The 24484-nt window shown below is 41.5% G+C and overlaps 1 protein-coding gene across 7 annotated transcripts in view; it reads left to right on the top strand.

The window, feature by feature from the left end:
- Window positions 1-24484, top strand: part of PARN (poly(A)-specific ribonuclease) — a 179310-nt gene that overhangs the window by 142772 nt on the left and 12054 nt on the right. For 6 of the 7 annotated variants that reach the window (XM_061401173.1, XM_061401174.1, XM_061401175.1 and 3 more), the window contains one exon: window positions 23073-23266. In XM_061401173.1, the coding sequence (XP_061257157.1) occupies window positions 23073-23266 (194 nt within the window). Of the gene's footprint in view, window positions 1-21968; window positions 22195-23072; window positions 23267-24484 lie in introns of those variants that run through there. The other variant, XM_061401172.1, reaches the window with a different exon arrangement.

The raw sequence follows: 24484 nt of genomic DNA, 5'->3' as shown, positions 1-24484 counted from the left end.
GATGTTTACTGTACAACTCTTCAAACTTTCCTGTGTATTCAAAGTTTTCCTAATAAAATATTGGCAGGAAGTGGAACTGGGCCTTCTAGAAACAGGGGCGGGCGGTTTGGGTGGTTCCTAATGATCTGCAAGTTCCAGGCACCTGTGAGTTAACAAATGGGGTGTCTGGGTGGTGGTTTCCCTGCCCCCCAGGGAAGCTGGGGGACACTCGCCTCTCACCCTTCCAGCCATGCAGACCAGGCTCTGCAACCTGCTTGAGCCACTCAGCGCCTTCCTTCTGCTCTTCTTTCTCTCTGTCTCCCCTCCTTTCTTGATGCTTTGCAGAGCTTGGGGCCACTGCCTCTGAAGACTTGGATCAACATCATCTCTAGAAAACGTGAACTTTTTGCTCACCGGTCCAGAGCGGGAACAGAGGAGGCACTGGCATTCCAGTATCTGCTGTGTGCCTCTTACACCCTCACAATAATCTGTTTTATAATTGAGGAGGTGAAACTCGCTCTTTTTCACCCAGAGTCACAAAACCAGTAAATTACAGCACCCAGATTCAAGTGCTCATCACTGTTTCATCCCAGATCCCGTTCACGCTCTTTCTGGAATGCCTCCTGTCTCCTCACATATCTATCTGTGATCCGTCCACATGCCCAGAAATACCCTCTGACGTGCCTTCCCTGCCACCTGGAATCCTTGAGAATTTTTTGCCGTGGGGACTCTGATAGGAAGTGAAAAGATAAAGTTGGGTTTGTTGTTTATTCATATTAGTGCTCGCTCCAGCACCTGATAAATGATGCCTTGTGGTCACTCAGAGAAAGGTTTAAATAAACAAGTGAACCCGTAAGACATTAGGAACACATCTTCCCACCCAGCTTCTGATTGGAGAAAGCCATGCAGTCTGCTTTTTTCCTTTTGAACAATATAAGGCCATGCTTGGATACTTTAACATGCTTTGCTAAAGGTTAGGCAAGATGGAATGACTTTTTTTTTTTTTTTCATAATCATACCAGCATCCAGCTTATTTTATTGTCTTACCTGCTGTTTCATCTGAAAGAGCCATATGAAGGTGGGAGGAGATTGACTGTGGAAGCCTTGGAATATCTCAAGTCTGAAGACCTTTCACCCTTGACTTATCACATATTTTAAAGGAAAGTAATTTAAAAGGAAATCAAACTCATGATGCTACAGGAATCAGTATTCAGACCACCATTTTTTGAGTGTTAACATCAGTTGTCAAATAGTTGATGTAAAGAATTGGGGACTTCTTGGGAAGGACCATGAAGTATATTAGTTCATCTTCCTAAATGAGTGATTCTACGTTCTTGGAAAGGATTAGTTTCTTAGTTTGCTGTAGTCACAAATTATCCCCAGAAGGATCTTCAAAAACCAAGCCAGGATGCAGGAACCATGTGGTTTCCTGGTGTTGGAACCTCTTCTGGTCACTGGTTCTCTGCTCTCAGAGAGCTGAAACATGTTCTCCATGTCAAGGTGCTTACCTTGTTCTCTTCTGCTAAAGCCATCCTACCCTGTTGATTCGTCAGACCAAATTGTTAGTGCTAAAGCACTAAATGGAGACAGTTTTTAAACTCCTACTCATTTGCATTAAAACAGTAGCCTTCTTTAAAAAATTGTTGCTAATGAATATTATAAAACTGTCCACACATTCCAGTTCATCTTGTTTTCAGGTATTCTGTAAGTTTAGTTTTGAATAACAATTATCAGTATTTCAGTCCACAAACCCTCATCGAAGCATCTGTCAGGCTAAACATCTGGAATGTATTTCAGTGGCAATATTTCACAAAGTAAGCACCAAATAAGAGTACTCTGTTTTACCTTGTTTCAGCATAGTCCATTAATATTCATAAGAATAATACTTTAGTGATGCTACTTTAGAAACATAGCTGTATTCTTTGATTCTTTCCAGTTGAAAAGTATAAATTCGGAGGTCTTGATTTGGGTCTTGGCTTTAGTTATCTCATCATTAATTTGATAACTCTGTAATGTGAATGTCCATTTAGGATAGCTAAATTCATGAATATAATGATACTGTTAGAATTTAGAGTAGCATTGTCCACATGGTTGTTAACTTTCTTTCTATCCTATACTTTCATCCCCACTTTCTCTGTCTCTGTTAGCTCAGATCTTTTGGCTTCAGTGGGTGTCAGATGAAGGTGGGTACCCAAGCAGAGAGAAGGAGTTGGAGCCTTCCATGAGTGTGAAAAAAACCCACTTTTCCCTTTCCTTTGTCGTCATTTGTGAAACAGTAGTTTACCTCCACATTTGAGCCTGTTCAGTTGACATTAGTGGGGTTTATTCCTTTTCAGGTTGGGTTTACTGGGTTTGTGAGAAAAATAACCAAAAATGACAACCAAAAACCAAAAATGACAATTTCCAAAGAAATTAAATGTCTTCAAAAATGTATAGGATTAAGATACTCATGCTATAATTTGTTGTTTTATAGGTAACTGGCTTTGAACTTTTTCTTATGTGTCGTTTCTACTTACAAGTACTATATATATATAAATTCTTTTTTTTATTATAGCAGCACGTATAACTGTATGAACAGAAGTGTTGATGGATAAAGCCACGTACTTGTGGAAGCTGGAAGGGACTTGGAAGTGATCTTGTACACCCTCCACTGTGTTAGAGAGGAGAACTAGGGAGTGAGAGAAGCTATCTGTTACTCATGGTCATGAAGCCAATTAAGTAAGAGAGCTTACTTTTACTTAATTAGCAATTTAAGACAGAAAAGTAGCAATTTACTGTTGGCATGGTGATTTTTCACATACCAACTTCACTTTGTAAAGTTCTTGGCACTTGTTTTTCTTTTAAAATACTGTCAACAAAATACATAAGCATTGTTTTTTTGAAGGCAAATAATATTTTTAAAAATTATAATAAAAAACAGCAGTCCCCTGTCACCCCCATTCTGTCCCTCAGAGGCAATCACTTTCAACTCTTTTCATTTGATAATTTACCTTATTTCCAAGTGATATCCAAGTTATATGCTTATTGCTATGTCTTCATTTTTCTGTGTCCATTGACTTCCAAATACGGTAGTCTTGTCCAGTCACGGTAAGTTTCCCTCAGCTCCCTGCATTGTTTCCTCCGTTTTTCTCTCTCTGAATACTGGTGTGTTTTGGGTTTTGTCTCTCAAAGACTTCCTTCAAAGGCTTGACTATTTTTGGCCATCCAGTATGGTGGCACTAGTGGTAAAGAGCCCACCTGCCAGTGTAGGAGATGTAAGGGATGTGGGTTCGATCCCTGGGTTGGGAAGATCACCTTGGAGAAGGGTGTGTCAAACCACTCCAGTATTTTCACCTGGAGAATCCCATGGATAGAGCCTGGTGGGCTACAGTCCATAGGATTACAGAGTCAGAGACGACTAAGCAACTAACACTTTCACTTTCAATATTGTTTAAGAAAGAACTGAAAAGGGATGAAAAGTTCTTGGAGGCAGAACTTACTGATGGTTTCTCCTTGTAGAGTGGTGAGGTGAGAAGCTGGCTTTGTAATTGCATATCTTTTCTCTGAGACTCATGCTTTTCTTTAGGGCTTGTGCTTTTTCCAGAGTACATAAGAAATCTTTGCCTAAACTAGGGTCATAAGGATTTTCTTTCTTTTTTTTTTCTGTAAGCTTTATAGTTTTATGTTTAGGCATATCATCTATTTCCAGTTGATTTTTATGTACAGAATGAGGCATGAATACAGTTTCATTTTTTGCATATAGATGTCCATTTGTTCTGGCACCATTTTTTGAGAATACTGTCCTTTATTGAATTACCTTGATTCCTTTGTCAAAAACCAGTTGGCCATAGGCATGTGGTTTGTTTCTAGACTCTGTTATATTCCATTGATCTGTATGTCTTTCCTTATGCCAGTGCTACAGTGTCTTGATTTATGCTGAAGCTTTATAGTGAGCCTTGAAATCAGATAGGAGATCCTTCAACCATTTTCTTCTTTTAAAAAAAAAAAAAAAGCTTATTCCAAGTCCTTTGCTTTTGCACAGAGAGTTTAGTCAATTTGTTGATTTCTATAAAAAGTCTGTTAGAACTTTGGGATTTTGTTGAATCTATTAATATAAGATCATTTTGGGGAGAGGTAACAGCTGAACTATATTGAGTCTCCTCACCCATGAACACAGTGTATATTTTCACTTAGGTTTACTTCGATTTCTCACATCACTGTATTGTAGTTTTCAGCATGCAGATTTTACATGTGCTTTATTAGAGTTGTCCTTCAGTATTTTACTTTTTGATGCTGCTGTAAGTCATATTTTTTTTGTAAGTCATACATTTTAAGGTTCAATTTCTGGTCATTCACTGCTGATATAAAAAAATACAGTTGATTTGTCTATTTTGACCTTGTATCCTTGAATCTTACTAAATTCACTTTTTTAAATAACCTTTTTGTAGACTATTTGGTGTTTTCTGTTTAGACAATCTGTTAAGAAAAAAAAAAGGCATTTGTATTTCTCTCTGTCCAAAGGACCTTATGAATTTCATTTCTTTTTCTTTCCTTATTTCTCTGGCAAGAGTCTCTACTACAGTTTTGAACAGAAGTGGTGAGAGTCAATATCTGTGCCTTGTTCCTGATCTAAGGGCAAAAGCTTTCCATGTTAAGTGTGATACTAGCTCTAAGGACTGAGTTCTTTTAGAGATTGATTTTCTAATTTGTAGCTTCTGGGAGATGACCTGACTGCTGGTGCCCTGGAGGCTCACTTCTTAGTATATGGGAGATACTCCTTCCTCTGTTATGTTGTACTTAGTTGCTCAGTCATGATCAACTCTTTGCAACCCCATGGACTGTAGCCCACCAGGCTCCTCTGTCCGTGGGGATTCTCCAGGCAAGAATACTGGAGTGGGTTGCCATGCCCTTCTCTGGGGGATCTTACCAACCCAGGGATCAAACCCAGGTCTCTTTCATTGCCAGCAGATTCTTTACCATCTAAGTCACCAGGGAAGCCAAAGAATACTGGAGTGGGTAGCCTATCCCTTCTCCAGGGGAACTTCCCAACCCAGGGATCGAACCGGGGTCTCCTGCATTGCAGGTGGATTCTTTACCAGCTAAGCTACCTGGGAAGCCCTCCTTCCTCTGTTAGTCAGTTCTTATTGCCCAACTCTCCCGCTCTCCACTGCTGGACCTGGTGCCTCTCTGAGGGGATCAGTTTCTCCAGAGCCAAAACCTCCTCCCCAGCTTCTGTTGACCTTGGGGGAATCCTGGCCCCCTGTCTTCACAGGAATGGGGTGGGGGTCCTAGAACAGCCACTCCCTCTTGGCATAGCACAGTCCTTTTTACCTACGGGAATCTGGGGCCTGTTATTTGCCTATACTACGCAGAGCTCTATTGGGCGAACCAGCTTTTTATACAACACTTAGATTTGTTTCCCCTGCTATGCAGTGTTTTGTGGGACTCCTGTCCTTACTTGTCATCTCCAAAGAGCATATCTCCAAGGTGAGCACACATCGCATCCTCTCCCGCTGCCTCTCCTCTTCTGTGCCTTTGCAAGGATATTTCTGTCTCTCTACAGATAAATCCCTGTGTTCAATTGGTCATGTTTAACTTCCTGGAAGTTGTTAAAAAGTAGCTCATTTTCTAAAATAGTTGAGCTTTTGGTATGGTGAGAGGAGTCGTTTTGGTTTGACTGTTAGTGCTATGTGCATGCTAACTTGCTCGGTCATGTCCAGCTCTTTGTGGCCCTACGGACTGTAACCCGCCAGGCCCCTCTGTCTATGGAATTCTCCAGGCAACAATACTGGAGTGAGTAGCCATTCTCTTCTCCAGGGGATCTTCTCAACCTGGGGATCAAACCCAGGTTTCCTGCATTGCAGGCAGACTCTTTACCCTCTGAACTCCCTGGGAAGCCCAATATTACTGGTATGATTAGTAAACCCTTTCATTGGAGGCAAAAGTAAATTTTAGTTGCAAAGTTAAATTTTTTCCTAGCCCCTGAGAATTCCAAATATTCTGAATTCAGCTTCAATTAGTTGTACGTTGAGTCTAAATTCTTAAATTTAGGAGTTAGTATTAATGTTATTTTGTTTGTTATCAATCTTTTCTATATTGAATTAAAGTAAGTTAGGAATAGGGAACTATTTAACCAGGTTCAGACTATGTTCTTGTAAAATGTATTTCTAATTGCATGCCATTGATTTTTTTGTAACCCAGACCAATTTTTGTCTCCTTTATGCTAATTTACAAATAAACATTATGCCTGGGACTGAGCACATACTCATGCAACACATTCATATATCCTCCCCACCCACCACCATTCATTCCTCAAGTGACAGCCTTTCTTCCTGGGTAGCCATCATACGGAGGTGCCGTACTTAATTTTGCTTTTCAAACTCAAACTTCTTTTTTACAAATAAGAATCACAGTTGATCAGCAGTTTTCAAGGAACTGCTTTCTGAATTGAATTTAGGCTCTGTGGCATCCTCCTCTCATCCACCCGGACCATGCCTGCAGACTCAGAAACAGTCATGCTGCTGGAATTTGAATTCAGCCCGGGAGTTTGTGAAAACAATAAAAATGCATTTTCTAGCTCCCACTTCCCCAGATTTTTCCACTTCATTTTGCGGAGTGAGGTAGTTTGCACAGTGGGACACCTCTTCTTTCCCTTGGCTCTTTTCTTGTGGGGTGTGTGCTTTTTTCTAGGCGTTCTGGGGAAGTTGACTGTGTACAGTAAGTCCCCTACACACGAACGAGTTCTTTTCCAAGAGTGCATTCACAAGTCCAGTTTGTTAAATCCAGCAAAGTTAGCCTAGGTACCCAGCTAACACAACCAGCTAGAGTCCTGTCCTGTAACGGGTTTATAATACCTTTCACACAAATAACACACGCAATTTCACTCATTCCTGATGCTGATGGGAGGCACATTTACACCTTTGAAAGTTCGCAACTTGAAGGTTCATACGTAGGGAACTTACTGTCCTAGACAGTAAACCATATTAGTATTATGTATAATTCAGGACAGGATAAGCAGTCTGGTGTTTATCACTTGGCTTATTGGTCTGGTGCAGGGAGCATTCACTTATTTCATCCATTTAACACAGCTTGACTGAAAAGGACTGACTGACTCTGCAGGCCCTGCACAGGGTACTGAGGACCCTGAGGTCAGCAGAGAGTAAGATCCTGCTCTCGCTGAACTTACCTTCCAGTGGCAGAGAGAGAGAATAAGCAAGTCACAAAATCTGTATGAAACACAGGCAGAGATGAGTAGGAAGAGGAAAACAAACAGCTGCTTGGGCTCCTCAGGGGGCCAGGCCACACCTTTCCAAGGCGGTCTCTTCTCAGTTGAGACCTGCACAGAAGGAACTGGCCCTGGGGAGCTGGTGTGAGGGGCAAGGCTGTGGAGCATTTCAAAGAGCAGTAGACTCGGAGAACACCCTCAGACCTATCCAACCAGCTACACAATCTGGGAGGAGTCACTTATCTGAGGATGTGGTTTCTTGCTTGTGAAATGGGAATGAAAATACATGTTCAGCTTCAAATGATCATAGACAAATATCAAATGAGAGAATTTTATAAACTACACACCCCTTGAAAATGAAAGGTGGCTGTTATTTTATTTAGCAGTGTGAACTTCCTGGCCAGCTGCAGGACTTACCTTTGCCTTTAGGACTTACACTGAAGCTAGAGGTAAAAAGAGAGTGGTGCTGGCATAAGGAAAGACAAGCAGATAATGAAACAGTAGAGAGTCCAGTTGTGATCAGTTTATTTCCAGTAGGGTTGCCATGCAGGAGTTCCTTTTGGCATTTCTAGGGACATCTATGTATTATTCCAAATCATAAGAAGTATCAGTTGAGAGATCAGGGTAAAGGGAAAACATCTGTGGGAATTAAAGTTTAACCATCAACATAGGCATTACTAAAAAAAAAAAAAAAAAATCATAGGCATTACTACCTCAAAGAAATGATCTGACAAGTCAAAAGCAAGAGTGGAATCAATGTCAAAGGTTAAGGTCAACATTTTTGAAGTAAGGACTAGAGCAGACAGGATGAACAGGGCCGCCATCAGATTGGTCATTCTCGCTTGTCATTGTTGCTTTGTTATATGTGTTTGCGGCCCTGTCTGCTATTAATACTAACTTATTCTTATAAGAAGGAATGTACTGGACTTCCCAGGTGGTCCAGTGGTTAAGAATCTGCCCTGTAATGCAGGGGACATGGGTTTGATCTTTAGTCCGGGAAGATTCCACATTCTGTGGGGCGACTGAGCCATATGCCACAATTACTGAGCAGTGCTCTGGAGCCCATGAGTCACGGCTACTGGAGCCCGTGCTCTGCAGTAAGAGAAGCCACCGCAATGAGAAGCCTGCACACCACAACCTGAGAGTAGCCTCTGCTTGCCGCAACCAGAGCAGGCCCACACACAGCAACGAAGACCCAGCACAGCAATAAATTAATTTAAAAAAATATTAGCGAGATTACAAACAGTAGTACACTGTATAAAAATTCTGCAAATCTTGCTCCAAGAAATAAGTTTTGGGAGCAGTCTTTAATTTGGCAGTTTTGAACCATGTACTGTTAATAGGATATCTGAATGTTACGTTATCTTAGTAGAATCCAGTAGTGTTCCAGTGTTTGAATATTTGCTGTAGGTTACAGTTCTTTGTAAAGACTTCTGCAGAAAAAATGCAGAGACAAAATGTAAGTGTCATTGTGGAATATTCCAATGTGAAATCAGTTGATCTAAAATCTGAATTAGGACAAGCCATATCAATTTTAGCAGCAAAACCAAAATCAAGACAAGCAGACGAAGTATTTTCATCTCTAGAGAAGGAAATGAGTCTATATGAAGTAGTGTGTAGTTTAACACCCAACTTGTATTTGCTTTGGACACACTCGAAATAGTTTGATCAACATCAGCACGACCTGAAAGAATCTCTTCTCCATCTGGAACATTTGTCTTATGAAAGGTACTAATAATGCTTATGTGTTTTAAAATCTCATTTAAGAATAACTTTTAAATACAAAATACTTGTGGCATCTTTCTGTTTTTCAGTGATATTTATTGGGCATTCATTTAGTGCTAATGTTTTATTATCAGATTTCTGTATCAGGTGGACATTACTTTTTACATGTGTTGAAATATATGATATTGTCACAGTATATTTGTTCATAATAATAGTAACCCACACATTGATTATTATATCTTACTTTACCAAAGTAACCCCTGAAACTTCTTTTCTTTCCAAGATTTATTTCCTTATTTATTTTTGTCTGCACTAGGTCCTTGTTGCTGTGCGCAGGCTTTCTCTAGTTGCAGTGAGGAGGCTACCGTTTGTTGCGGAGCAAGGGCTCTAAACACTTGGGTTTCAGTAGTTGTGGCTCACCGGCTCAGTAGTTGCCTTGAGGCATGTGGGATCATTCTGGACCAGAGATCAAACCCGTGTCCTCTGCATTGGCAAACGGTCTCCTAACCACTGGACCACCAGGGAAGCCCCTGAAACTTCTTAATATAACCCTATCACAGAAGTGATTCAGTGTTTCATGATAACTCATTATTACTTAAAATCATGGAAGAAAGTGTGAAAAATATAGAATAATATGTAATTTGGCAATTCAGATTTCTTGTTCTCAAATCCTAAGGTTAATAACTGTCAGGAATTTGGAAAAGTTAAAAATTTCTGATGAAACTGCTGATAATTCAATAGGCAAATTGTTCTCAATCAAATGAGAACAAACAAATTGTTCTCAATCAAATGCAAAAAAAATAAACTTCCACTCTTACATCCACCATATATCTAATGAAGCTTAAAATGCCTTGCAGGCCTAAATGTAAGAATTTACATTTACTGTAAAACAGTAACACTTCTAGAGATGGAAAAAAAGACTTAGTGACCTTATGTTGTGGACTGAATTAAGTTCCTGCCTCACCCCTGTATTCGTATGATGAAGCCCTAACTCCCAATGAGATGGGATTAGGAGATGGGGCCTTGAGAAAGTGATTAGAATTAGATGAGGTCATGAGAGTAGGGGGCTTCATGATGGGATTGGTGCCCTTATAAGAAGAGGAATACAGAGAGGGGTGGGTCTCTCTTACCATCTCTAAAACATGACAAAATAAATTAAAAGAGCTAAATAAATGAAAACATATTCTCTGTTGATGAATTTGAAGACTGAATACTATTAAGATGTCAGTGATCTACAGATTCAATGCAATTTCTTTCAAAAACCTATTTTTTGTAGAAACAGAAAAATCCATCCTAAAATGCTTACAGAATCTCAGGGGATCCTTGATTGCCAAAACAATCTTGGAAAAAGAAAAGCAAATTTGAAGACCTAACACTTGCTGATATCAAAACTCACCATGAAGCTACAGTAATCAAAACAGTGTGGTTCTGGCCTACAGACATACGCCAGTAGTCAGATGATTTTCAACAAGGGCTGTTCTGAGACCATTCAGTGGAGAAGGGACAGTCTTTTGAATAAATGGTGTTGGGTAAACTCTATATCCACATGAAAAAAATGAAGTTGGACCTAACGTAACACCATATACAAAAATTAACTCAAACTGGATTTCATATATATATATATATAAATATAAACATAGGGGCTAAAACTATAAAACTCTGAGAAGACAACAAAGAAAACATAGGGAGAAGTTTTCATGACATTGCATTTGGCAATGATTTCTTAGATATGACATGAAAGACACAGGCAACAAAAAACAGATAAAGTGGACTTCATGAAAATTAATAAAGGCTTTTGTGCATTAAAAGACACTACAACAGAGTGAAAAGGCAGTCCACAGAATGGGAGAAAATATTTTCAAACCATATATCTGATAAGGGATTAATGTCTAGAGTATATAGAGAATTCCTAAAACCCAACAGCAATAAGAATCAGACAGCTTGATTCAAAAATGAGCAAAGAGCTTGCACAGAAATTTCTCCAAAAAAGGTATTCAGATGACCAACAAGCACATGATTCTCAGTGTCACTAATCTTCAGGGAAAGGCACAGCAAAATCATAATGAGATACCACCTCATACCCATTAGGAAAAATACAAAACTAGAAAATAAGTGTTAACAAAGATAGGAGAATTGGAACTTTGTGCACTGATGGTAGGAATGTAAACTGGTACAGCTGCTGTGAAAAACAGTATGCTGCTTCCTCAGAAAACTAAAAATAGATTTGTCATATAATCCCACCAATTCCTCTTCTTGATATATACCCAAAATAATTGAAAGCAGAGTCTTGAAGAGAGATTTATACAGCCCATGTCGATAGCAGCATTTTCACAGCTAAAGTGTGGAAGCAACCCAAGTGTTCGTTGAGAGATGAATGGTAAGCAAACTATGGTATGTGTACAGTGGACTAAATAGTAGCCGTGCACAGGCTTCTGATTGCAGTGGCTTCTCTTGCTGTGGAGCTCGGGCTCTCGGGCTCGCAGGCTCCAGCAGTTGCAGCACATGGGCTCAGTAGTTGTGGCTCCCAGGCTCTTGAGCACAGGCTCAATAGTTGTGGCCCACGGGCTTGGTTGCTCCATGGCGTGTGGGATCTTTCCAGACCAGGGATCAAACCCATATCTCCTGCATTGGCAGATGGATTTTTTTTTTTTTTTTTTGCCACTGAGCCACCAGAGAAGCCCTATACAATGGGCTTTTATTCAGCCTGAAAAAGGAACAAAATTCTGACCCACACTCAACATGGATGAACCTCGTTTGACATTATGCTAAATGAAAAAAAGCCAAATACTGAATGGTTCCACTTCTATGAAGTACCTACTAGAGTAGTCAAAATCATAGAGACAGAGTAGAATGGTGGTTTCCAGGGCCTGGGAGGAAAAGGGAATGGGGTATTAATGTTTAATGGGTACAGAGTTTCAGTTTTGCTAAGTGGAAAGAGTTCTGGGAAAGGATGGTGGTGGCAGTTGCACAATATAAATGTACTTAATTTCACTGAGGTGGTAGTTTTATGTTGTGTGTCTTTTGCCACGATTTAAAAAAACTCAGAAAAGCCTTTACACGGATGTGCGTAGTATTCCTGTTTATAGTAACAGAATATTAGAAGCAGCCCAGACGTCCATCAACTGGTAAATGAGTAAATGAATTGCAGTATAGCCATACTATGAAATAATATTATTTAGTAACAAAAGGGATAAAACATCAATCCTTCCAACTGTGTGGCTAGTTCTCAGAGTATAATGCTAAGCATAAGAGTCAAACAGAAAAGACTAAATACTATATGATTTCATTCATATGAACCATTGGGAAAAGCAAAGCTATGGGACTGCAGGCACATCAGTGGTCGCTGGGAAGGGAATTGAGTGCAAAGTGGCACAAGGAATATTTTTAGAGAAAGGAAACTGATATCTATCTTGATTGTTACAGTGCTTACAGGGCTACATCCAGTTTCAAAAATTAACCAAACTGGGGACTTCTCTGGTGGTCCAGTGGCTAAGACTTGGCCCGCCCAACGCAGGGAGCCCAGGTTCAATGCCTGGTCAGGGAACGAGGTCCCACACGCCACACCTAAGACCCAGTACAGCCAAACAAACAAATAAATAATAAAAATCGACTGAACTGTATACTTAAAATGAGTGGATTTAATTGCATGTAGATAATGCCCTAATTAAAAGTAAAGAGGGGAAATTTTTCCTGAGGCAGTCAAATTTTTGTGGTTTTACAGAAAAAGGCATTTGTAGAAGCTCATAAATGTGACCTTTCTGTTAGCAAACCTTCTTTTCTACTAAAAGGAGGAAGTTAATGGAGATATTCACCCTCCGGAATTTGATTTGTAGTTGCTGCCTTGTTAACGATATCTTGTAGCAGAATTCTAAGTTTGACCTAAGAGCTGTTGTAACCAGGCCAGCTTATCATTTGCATTCCCCTATATAGACACTAAGAAAGGTTTACTGTTCAGTTTTGACATACCATGTTGTTTCTCTAACATTTCGTTTTTTAAATTAATCACCACTTCTTTCATGGATTTAAACGTGCGCTTGATATGCATTATAAAGTAGTTCACTTTGTGCATTCCAGTTCTGCATGCGAAGTGAGCTCAGACTCATGGGAGGTTGTTTCACTGGGTTTTCATTCTGACTTCTGACCTTTAAAATCAATCTGTAATGGACTAGCCTATCAACTTACATATACTGAGTGTCTACACACACAACACTGGGCCATAAAAACGGATAATCAAAAACTTAGAGGCCTTACTGCCTAAATCTTTTCAGTGTTTAATAAAAACTGTTTTTGATCCAAAACCATTTTAGTTAAGCTATATGGGATACAGTCACTGTTTTTATTTTTAATGGAAGAGTAACAGTTGAGAACATTTTATATTGGTGTAGATATTTCATACAAATGCACATTTAAACATCTGAACTGTATTAATTTCACACCTGTGTGAGGGCTTTCTCAGGCAAAATGTCCAATAAACAGTAGCCCTTCCTACGGAGCAAAGGCTTCTTTCTTATTTGAAGGCAGAAACTGTAGATTAAGAACTGCCATGAAATTAAAAGACGCTTGCTCCTTGGAGAAAAGCTGTGACCAACCTAGAGAGCATATTAAAAAGCAGAGACATTACTTTGCCAACAAAGATCCATCTAGTCAAAGCTATGGTTTTTCTAGTAGTCATGTATGGATGTGAGAGTTGGACCATAAAGAAAGCTAAGCGCCAAAAAACTAATATTTTTGAACTGTGGTGTTGGAGAAGACTCTTGAGAGTCTCTTGGACAGTACAGAGATCCAACCAGTCCATCCTAAAGGAAATCAGTCCTGAATATTCATTGGAAGGACTGATATTGAAGCTGAAACTCTAATACTTTGGCCACCTGATGTGAAGAACTGACTCATTTGAAACGACCCTGATGCTGGGAAAGATTGAAGGTAGGCAGAGAAGGGGATGACAAAGGATGAAATGGTTGGATGGCATCACTGACGTGATGGAGATGAGTTTGAGCACACTCTGGGAGTTGGTGATGGACAGGGAGGCCTGGCGTGCTGCAGTCCGTGGGGTTGCAAAGAACCACTGAGCGACTGAACTGAACTGGAGATCTTCCCTGGTGATCTAGTGGTTAAGAATCCATCTTCCAATGCAGGGGATGCAGGTTCGATCCCTGGTCAGGGATCCCACATACTGCAAGGCCACAACCAAGCCCGTGTGCCACGACTACTGAGCCCGTGCACTCTAGAGCCTGTTGTTGGCTCTACTACTAGAGAGAAGCCCATGCACAGCAACAAAGACCTAGTGAAGCCAAAAAAAAAATATGGGGACTTCCCTAGTGGTCCATTGGTTAAGACTCTTCACTTCCAATGCACGGGGAGTTGCTCTGATCCCTCATCGGAGAACTGATATTCCCACATGCTGCTGCTGCTGCTAAGTCGCTTCAGTCGTGTCCGACTCTGTGCAACCCCATAGATGGCAGCCCACCAGGCTCCCCCATCCCTTGGGATTCTCCAGGCAAGAACACTGGAGTGGGTCCCACATGCTGAAGGGTGCTGGAAAAAAAAAAAAAGAACTAAGAAATGTGTTGTAAATTAATTGGGGAAAATATTTCTGAAAATGCTTTGTAAAATTAAGTCATATATACCTGTGGCGGATTCATTTTGATATTTGGCAAAACTAATACAATTATGTAAAGTTTAAAAATAAAATAAAATTTAAAAAATAAAGGTAAAAAAAAAATAAAAATAAAATAGAAAAAAAAATAAAAGTCATATAAAAACAGGAACCTCCCAGAGGCAAGGTGCTCACATAGGCTGTGATATATAGTAGACTCTTAGACGTTTATCAAGAGGAACACTAGACATTCAGTGACCTACGATGAGGATAAAAATAATGTTTCCAGCAAACACCTGCAAAATCATCATCTGCAAATTCAGGCTAAAATATAATGCAGTCAATCCTGATACTCATAGAGAACCTACCTAATGTTGAGGTCTAGTTCTGACAAAAGTGTATTCTGTATAAAGATACAGAGTATTAACATCACTCCAAAAAGTTGAGGTTCCTCTGCCATCCCCCATTTCTTCCTCGAGTTTTTTTCTCTGTAGTTAAGCCTTTTCTGGAATTTCATATACGTGGAATTATGAAATACCCACTGTTTTATATGAAGGCTTTATTCACTTAGCATGTGCTTGAGATTCTCCCATGTTGCTTATATAAGTAATTCCTTATTGTTATGTGCTGAATATGTTTCATTGTATACCCGTGTTGCAGTGTGTTTGTTTGTTCTCCTGTTGATGGACATCTGCATTGGTCCCAGTTTTGTTTATTATAGATGATAAGGATATATGACTTAAAGGCCCCTGGAGACAGACAAGGAGAGTGTTCCAGGAAGCATGGAGGAAAAGGAGCACTGAACAGAGGAATTAGGGAGCATTCTACGAGGCTAGTGGTATTTGAGCAGGAAGAGATGGGCAGTAGGCTCTTGGCACAAACAGCAATGTCAGAATGGGAAATGCAGAGTGTATTGGGGCTGATAAGCCCACTGGTGGACAGCAGACCATGTGGAAAACTGCATGTCACGAAATTAATTAAGGTAAACAGATGCTGTCTTTGCAACTCAACTGCCTCATGGAAGAGAAGGCTAGAAGGACTTTGCTGGTGGTCCAGTGGTTAAGAATCCACCTGCCAGTCAGGGGACATGGGTTCGATCCCTAGTCCAAGAAGATCCCACATGCCACAAGGCAGCAAATCCCATGAGCCACAACTACTGAAGCTTGCTCATCTAGAGCTCATGCCCTGCAACGAGAAGCCACTGCAAGGAGAATCAGCCCACACACCACCACAAAGAGTAACCCCTGCTCACTGCAGCTAGAGAAAACCGACTCACACCAACAAAGGCCCAGTGCAGCCAAAAATAAATAAATAAATAATAATTTTAAAAAAGATAAGGCTAGAGAAACCGATGGGGACCCAGATGACAGAGGAACCTGTCTGCTGCTCCAAGCAGTTACAATTCAGTTTCGCAGTGGAAGCAGTGGAAGTCTCAGAGCTGGAAATATTTGATCAGATCTCTGCTTTGGAAGATGTTTGGTAACATTGGAAGGAAAGGATTTGAAGGGGAAGGGAGACTGGGAGGAGGAGGAAAGGGAGGGACTAACCACTTCAGATCCTGTTTTAAGAATCGAGAGGCAAGATTGGGAGGGTGCATGGGCGACAGTGTAGGAAGGAGCTGGAACCGTGACTGAGAGTCAGCAAGCAGGACTGGACAGGGTTGGGAGGAGACCCATGGGAGACGCTCATTGTGTTGATAGAGTTTTGGTTAAATGAGGGGATGAACTGAAGGAACAAGGGCCCAGGCATTGAAGAACGAAAAGGCATGGATGCTGACTCCGGGGGACCCTAAAGGGACTCCACGGGTAACAAGTCTACCTGCAATGCAGAGACCCTGCTGTGATTCCTGGTTGGGAAGATCCCCCCCAGAGAAGGGATAGGACTACCCACTCCGGTATCCTTGGGCTCCCTTGGTGGCTCACACAGTAAAGAATCCTCCTGCAGTGTGGGAGACGTGGGTTTGATCCCTGGGTTGGAAAGATCCCCTGGTAAGGGAATGGCTACTTACTTCCGTATTCTTGCCTGGAGAATCCCACGGACAGAGGAGCCTGGCACGCTACAGTCCCTGGGGTCGAAAAGAGTCGGACACAACCGAGCGACTTTCACTTTCACTTGTATCAAATGAGACATTTTGTTAATGGGTCAGGGAGCTGCTTCCTTGTATTACTGGGTTGGTGACATATTTATCTCTCGTGTGTAAGCACTTACACACCTCAGTCCTAGACTGTGCTGCAGTAGACAGACATCAGAAGATACTCCTTAGATGAAACTCACTTTTCCTTGTTTTTTTTAAAAGATTTTTTTTGATGTGGACCTTTTTTTTTTTTTTAAGTTTTTATTGAATTTGTTACAGATTGCTTCTGTTTTATGTTTTGGATTTTTGGCCACGAGGCATGTAGGATCTTAGCTCCTCCAGACCAGGGATCAAACCCATACCCCCTGCATTGGAAGCGAGGAGTCTTAACCACTGGACCGCCAGGGAGGGGCCTACTTTTCCGTATTCATTGAACCTCATGCTTCTCAAGTATCTCCAGTGATTTATTTTGCTTTTATATTGGAAGTAATTCAAACTGTAAAAAGGTCCACAAATACTGCAAAGAGCGCCCGTATATTCTTCATCCAGATGCCTCTCTTGTTAACGTGTGCCGTTTTTGGTTTCGTGTGTGCATGCTGTCTCTTCTTCCCCTTCCTCTCTCCGTATACACACTCTGTCGCTGCACTCCCTTTTTCTCTCTGAACCCCACCCTGCAACACACTTGTTTTTCTCTTAGCCATCCAAGAGGAAGTTAGCGACATCATGATCTTTAATCCCTAAATACTCTAAGGGTATTGATACTCTCTGGTATAACTGTGGTATAGTTATCAACTTCAGTAATTTTACATAGATATAATACAGTGATCTCCTATTCATATTCCACTTTTATTATTTGATCCAATATTATCTTTGTAGCTTTTTTGCCTCTAGTATAAGATCCAGTCTGTGATAATGTGTTGCAACTAATTTTCAATGTCTCTTTAGTCTTTTTTATGACAGTGACATTTTTGAAGGACACCAACCCTTCACCCCACCTTTTTTTCAATAAGGTATTTTTTTCATTTGGGTTCGTCTGATGTTTCTTCATGATTACATTCAAGTTATATGTCCTGACCAGAATACTGCAGAAGTGATGCTGTGCCCTTCTCAGGATATCAATCTCAGGAGAGACACTTTAAGATCATGCAAATATCCTGCACTTCATCAAAGTATCTCCTCTGATTTAGCATCTCTTGATATTTTTGCATCAGTCATTCTTCATGTGATGGTTACCAATGGATAATTTACCAATTCCATCTCTCTCTACCTTTACTATTTCCTACTCACCATTTAACCAGAATTAAGAGCTCTTCCCTCCTCTCTCTGTTATGTATTGATGCAGACCCATGGGTCCCTGTCATTTTTCAATGGTTTAGAATGTATTGTTGACCCTTAAATCACTTTGGTGCTCACATGCTTGGTCAGTAGGAGCCCTTTCCCCCTGTTTCCTGTGTCCCTGTGACATGCCCCCGTCGTCTCCTGAGCAGTTTCCTACTTTCTTGTATAGCAAGATACTCTGGGCTCATTCTGTGCTTCTTTTACCCCAGCCCTGGAATCAAAAAGTTCTTCTTTGAGGAGCCCTTTTTGTTTTCAGTGGGGTATGGTGTTAGACATTATACTGTGGACACTACATGTGCTTGTGACCACTGGAATTTTTTTCCTTCTATGTCCTTTCAGTGGGCAGTACTGGGAAATATGTGCATGCTATGCTATGCGAAGTCACTTCAGTCGTGTCCGACTCTGTGCGACCCCATAGACGGCAGCCTACCAGGCTCCCCCGTCCCTGGGATTCTCCAGGCAAGAACACTGGAGTGGGTTGCCATTTCCTTCTCCAATGCATGAAAGTGAAAAGAGAAAGTGAAGTCGCTCAGTCGTGTCCGACTCTTAGCAACCCCATGGACTGCAGCCTACCAGGCTCCTCTGTCCATGGGATTCTCCAGGCAAGAGTACTGGAGTGGGGTGCCATTGCCTTCTCCGAAATATGTGCATGGATATACACATATATGTCATATACATGCATGCATGTAAACATGCACACGTGTACCCATACTTCCTTTAGAGATCCCAAGTCCAGGGACTTCCCTGGTATCCAGTGACTAAGACTTAGAGCTCACAATGCAGGGGTCCCAGGTTCGATCCTTGATCAGGGAACTGGATCCCACATGTCACAACTAAGTTCGCATGCTTCAACTAAAGGTCCTGCATGCCACAATGAAGATTGAAGATCCTGCATTGCAAGCAAATAAATAAATATTTCTTTAAAAAGAAAGAAATAGGAAACATAATAGGAAATAGCCACTAAAAAAAAAAAAAAAAGAGATGCCACGCCCATAGTCATATCTCCAGTTTCATTTCATCCCCACAGGGTCCCCCTTGCCTTCTCCCATTCCAATATTTGCATATGTATCTTCCAACTACATCAACACTTTCACTAATTTGCTAAATAAACATTATCGTGTATCCAGACATTTTCAGAGTCGCTTCAGTCATTTAACTACAGAAGCAAAGCTACTGAAGGGTTTGGGATTTTTTTTCTTTAATTCCACCACCCACCCCAATATTCCACCCAAGATTGGGAATACAGGTTCATAAATTGCTTGTTTGCACTTTGCTTTTTTCACCATTTTCACTGGAAATTATTCCATATCAGTTCTTTGAGATTATCGTTCGTTCTTGTAACTGCTTAGTTACATTGACTGTACATAGCATAGTTAATTCAACCAATTTATAACCAATTATTCAACCAATTTCCTATACTTAGACATTTGGATATTTGGCAATAACATATCCTAATAACAAATAAAGTGGCAATGAGTAATCTTGTAGATAAATACTTTTGCATTGTTGGACGTATATCTTCTGAATTCCTCGAAGTGCGACTGCGGGCTCAAAGAGTAAACAGATGCATAGTTTTGTTGAATACTGGCACATTTGCTTCTGGAAGACCATTTTTCATTCTCACTAGTGCTTGTGACTGCCTATTTCCATAGTCTCACCAACAGAGTGTTTCATCAAGCGTTTGAATGTTTTTGCCAATCTAATGGTGAGAAACAATATTTCATTTAGTTTGCATCATGAAGGGAATTGAACAACTTTTTATGTGTATAAGGGGTAATTGAACATTTTTTTGTGTGTTTAAGGCGGGGGTGTGTGTGTGTGTGGTCTATCTTTGTGTGTAATGAGCTATTTAGTCACAGCTTTGCTGATTTTCCTATAGAATTTTGTTCTTTTTTTCCTTTAATTTTGAGTTTTACTTGTATACTAGGGACATTAGCCTTTTATCTGTGATACACTTTACAATTATTTTCTCCTGGTTTCTCATTTGTCTTCACTGTGCTATGCAATGGATTTTTATCTTTAAGTGATCAGATTTATAAATCTTTTATTACATATGGATTGTGAGACATAGTGAGTCATAATGCCTCTGTCTACACCCAGGTTTTGGAGGAATTCATCCATGTTTTCCTTCACTATGTGTTTAGGTTCATATTCATTAGATATCTGATCCATTTTAACATTTTTTCTTTTTTATGGGTGAAGAATGGGTCTAGTTTATCTTTTTCCATTAGTCCCACCACCATTTTTTTGAAAGTTTATTTCTGCCCCAGTAATTTGAATGTGTGTGCTCAGTCACTCAGTTGTATCTGACTCTTTGCAACCCTTTGGACTGTATCCCACCCGGCTCCTCTGTCTATGGAAATTTTCAGGCAGGAATACCAGAATCGGTTGCCATTTCTTCCTCCAGGGGAATTTGAATACTACCATTACCAAAAACATTTTATTTATTTGACCGCCTCAGGTGTTAACTGCGTCATGCAGGAGCTTTTGTCGCGGTGTGCGGGCTCTTTGGTTGTGGCGCTTGGGCTTAGTGGCCCCTCGGCATGTGGGATCTTAGTTCCTGGACCAGGGATCAAACCTGTGTTCCCTGCATTGCAAGGCAGATTCTTCACCACTGGACCACCAGGGAAATCCCTGATTACTACCTTTATTATCCGCTAGATTTCTGTGTGCAGTTAGGGATATTTCGGGACTTTGTATTTCTTGAAGGACCTATGGTTCCATCTGAGTTTTCATTAAACATTTATGTCTCAGAGGCTGTCATGTTCCAGAGTTTATAGCACAGAGGAATATTTAGGCCTCCTACCCCTTTTGAGATGGAGGGACATGTCCTTATTATCTTCCAACTTATGCTTTCTGAATTTTTCAAAATTTCTTGACACCAACCAAAAATAGTTTGTCTTTAAGAAAAATTTAAAGGTATTGTCAGTTTTCAAACAGCAAACTTTAGCATGAATTTTTAATACCCACCCCCCCATACTTCCATTGGTATTCTCCCTTTTCTTCATGTCCCCTCAATAAAAGATGTTTCTGAAAGCTGCAGATAATACAGGTGAAAAGAAGACAGTGGCAGGCCAGCCAGCCATTCTTAAGAGGCCATTTGCTCTGGGCTCTGTTCTGCTTCTTAGGCTTTAAAGTACCACCACCTTCTTCTTGTCTCACAACTTAGCAAGTGTAAGGTTCAGGGAAGAGGGACGTGCAGGAGTAACATTTCTGAACTTGAATAATTGAGTAGCCTGAGTGCTTTATAGGTAACATTTTTAAAGCAGCGGTGCCCCACCTTTTTTGGCACCAGGGACCAGGTTCATGGAAGACAATTTTTCCACTGACTGGGGTGGGTGGTGGTTTCAGGATGATTCTCAAAAGGAGCTTGCAACCTAGATCCCTCACATGCACAGTTCACAATGGGGTTCACTGTCCTATGAGAATCTACTGCCCCCATTGATCCAACACGATGCGGAGCTTGGTCGGTAATATGAGCGATGGAAAGTGGCTGTGAATACAGATGAAACTTGACTTGCTGGCCCACCGCACACCTCCTGCCATGCGGAGGTTCATCACCCAGTACAGGTCCATGGTCTAGGGTAGGGGACCCCTGTTTTAAAGCAATCACTTCCTAGGGAGGGCTGACCCAGGGGCATGCTCACATTCTCTCTCTCGCTATCCACCCTTCTCTCTGGGCTGAAATGGCCTCCCTTAGGGGGAATGACTGGATTCTTTATGCTTTTCATAACGTGGGGCTATAATTTTTTTTAAAAACCTGTAAGACTCATTTAGAGGAGACAGGACTCACATTGGCCATGTGGTCTCTGTTTTTATCAAGTTCTATTTCAGGGAACATACTTTCTTAAGGAAAATCAGGACATGTAATCTGATCTAATTCAACATGTCAAATCCTATAAAGCTTTAAAAATGAAGCCAGGTTTAATGATAATCTTGAAAAGTCACTTTTTTGGAATAGAAGAAAATTCTATGAAGGTGGGGTATGGTTGTGTCTTTGCGACTCTATGGACTGTAGCCTACCAGGCTCCTCTGTCCATGCGATTTCCTAGGAAAGAATACTGGAGTGGATGGCCATTTCCTACGCCAGGGATCTTCTCAACCCAGGGATCAAATCTGTGTCTCCTGCATTGGCAGGCAGACTCTTTGACTGCTGAGCCACCCAGGATCCCCGAGGTATGCCCCTTAAATATATTCAAATACACAAGTAGTGTGACAGCAGACAGACTCAAGAATTCTCCTGTTCTCCTGTATATCTGTTAGGCAGGCATGTAAGTAACAATGCTGTTTTGTGATTTAATGTAATCCATACCACTGCTTTGTTACGATTGCTCTGCTAGTCTGTTGTACTCTTTTGTTGCTGCTGCTGCTAAGTCGCTTCAGTCATGTCCAACTCTGTGTGATCCCATAGATGGCAGCCCACCAGGCTTCGCCGTCCCTGGGATTCTCCAGGCAAGAACACTGGAGTGGGTTGCCATTTCCTTCTGCAATGTGTGAAAGTGAAGTCACTCAGTCATGTCCGACTCTTCACGACCCCATGGACTGCAGCCTACCAGGCTCCTCTGTCCATGGGATTTTCCAGGCAAGAGTACTGGAGTGGGGTGCCATTGCCTTCTCCGACTCTTCTGTTAAGATTGTTGTTTAGTCGTTCAGTCATGTCTGACTCTTTTCTACCCCATGGACTACAGGGCACCAGCCCTCCTGTCCTTCACTATCTCCTGGAGTTTGCTCAGACTCATGTCCATTGAGTCAGTGATGCAATCCAACCATTTCATCCTCTATCGCCCTCTTCTCCTCCTGCCCTCAGTCTTTCCCTGCATCAGGGACTTTCCCAATAAGTCGGCTGTTCGTAACTCTATCAAAATAAAGACCAGGGATTTTTGTCAAAACTTTTTTCTTTTAAACACTCTTAGATTCGTGTCTATCTGTGCACAAGTCTGGTACAGAAGATTCCTCTGAATAGGCTTGCTGTAGGTGTACGTTTAGACTTCAGTTCACAGTGAGGTCTTTAACCTGCACCTCCAGGCAGCAGCTGCCTGTATTGTTTGATTGCTAGTTAAGTGTTAATGGAATTAAGAGTGTTAAAATATTTTTATAGGCTTAGTCTTCCAGTTACTCTCAGCACTCTTCATGTTTTTCCTCTATTTGCATTTCAGTCTCACAGCCACCAGCACAGTAGGAAAGAGAAACCTGAGTCCCAGTCGAGCAGAAGCCGGCCTGGAGGCCCAAGCATCGGGGGAGATTTCTGACACTGAGCTTGAGCAGACAGATCCCTGTGCAGAACCCCTCTCAGAGGGAAGGAAAAAGGCCAAGAAACTAAAAAGGATGAAGAAGGACCTTTCTCCAACAGGTTTGTATCGAGTCTCACCAAGGGCCTGGAGCTGAGTCCTCTACAGTGCTCTAGAAACTCTCACTGGGGGGAAGAAATTACATCAGGGCTTTAGTTGATGGCCAAACCCATGTAGCCCAAAACGGGACCAGATGTTTTTTGGATCATTTTCATTTTCATTTGAGGAATCCCTTAACAGCCCTGGCTCTGGATAGCGTGAGGCTTGGCAGGGGCCTCCTTGTTAAAGATGATCAGCCCATTTTGGTAACGTTCTCTCTCTCCTCCATTGTTTAGAGGTTTTGTGATGTGTGTAAAGTCACCTGAGTATTTTAAATGTGTATGTGAGTTTGCACAGAGCTCTACTCCTACACGTGTTATTTTTAGTAGAATTTTCACTGTTCCTAGCCCAACCCCAGGCAACCTGAGTTTCTCTCGTAAGCAGAGTTACGTAAGAAGCAAAGGAAATGGGAAATGAACACATGTTGTGAACCCACTGTGTGCTAGACAGTGCAGGAGGAGCCTTCTCTCTCCTGGTTGAATTTCATTCTCACAACAGCTCTGACCTAGGAATTCACCCTTGTTTTAGTGATGGCAGATGTCTGAGCTCAGAGTGGCAAAGAAATGCGCATGTAGCTAGTAAGAAGCAGAGCAAGGACTTCCCTGGTGCTCCAGTGGTTAAGAGTCTGCCTGCCAATGCAGGGGACATGGGTTTGATCTCTGGTGTGGGAAGATCCCACATGCCGCAAGGGGCAACTGTCCCCCAGAGAAGAGACACCACCACAATGAGAAGCCCATATATTGCAGTTGGAGAGTAGTCTCCCCCAACCCCGCTGCAGCTAGAGAAAGCCCACACACAGCAGTGAAGACCCAGTGCAGCCAAAAAATTAATTTAAAAAAATTTTTTTTAATTAAGTAAGTATAAATAATTTTTTTAAAGGAGCAAAAAAAAAAAAAACAAACCCAAAAGCAGAAAGAAGCAGAAAGAGAAGGTGAGCTGAGTCCCACATCCCCTCCGTCCCACACACATGCTTTGGAGGCCCCAGGAGCTCACCCAGCCCTTGGTGCTCAGACCTTCTGCAGGCCCGAGTGCGAGGCAAGGAAGGGGCTTGTGGGGCAGCCAGAGCCTGAGAAAGGCCCTGCCTAGGAGATCCGACCAGAACCTGCTCAGCAGGCTGTCACAGCAACAGAAAGGACAGCTGCTGCTGACTAAGTGCTTGTGGAGGGCCCGGCACTGCCCCT

This window comes from Bos javanicus, chromosome 25 (genome assembly GCF_032452875.1).
Source record: "Bos javanicus breed banteng chromosome 25, ARS-OSU_banteng_1.0, whole genome shotgun sequence".
In the NCBI taxonomy this organism is placed as follows: Eukaryota; Metazoa; Chordata; class Mammalia; order Artiodactyla; family Bovidae; genus Bos; species Bos javanicus.
Note: the sequence above shows the minus strand (reverse complement) of the source record. Positions and strands in the feature narration are given on the sequence as shown.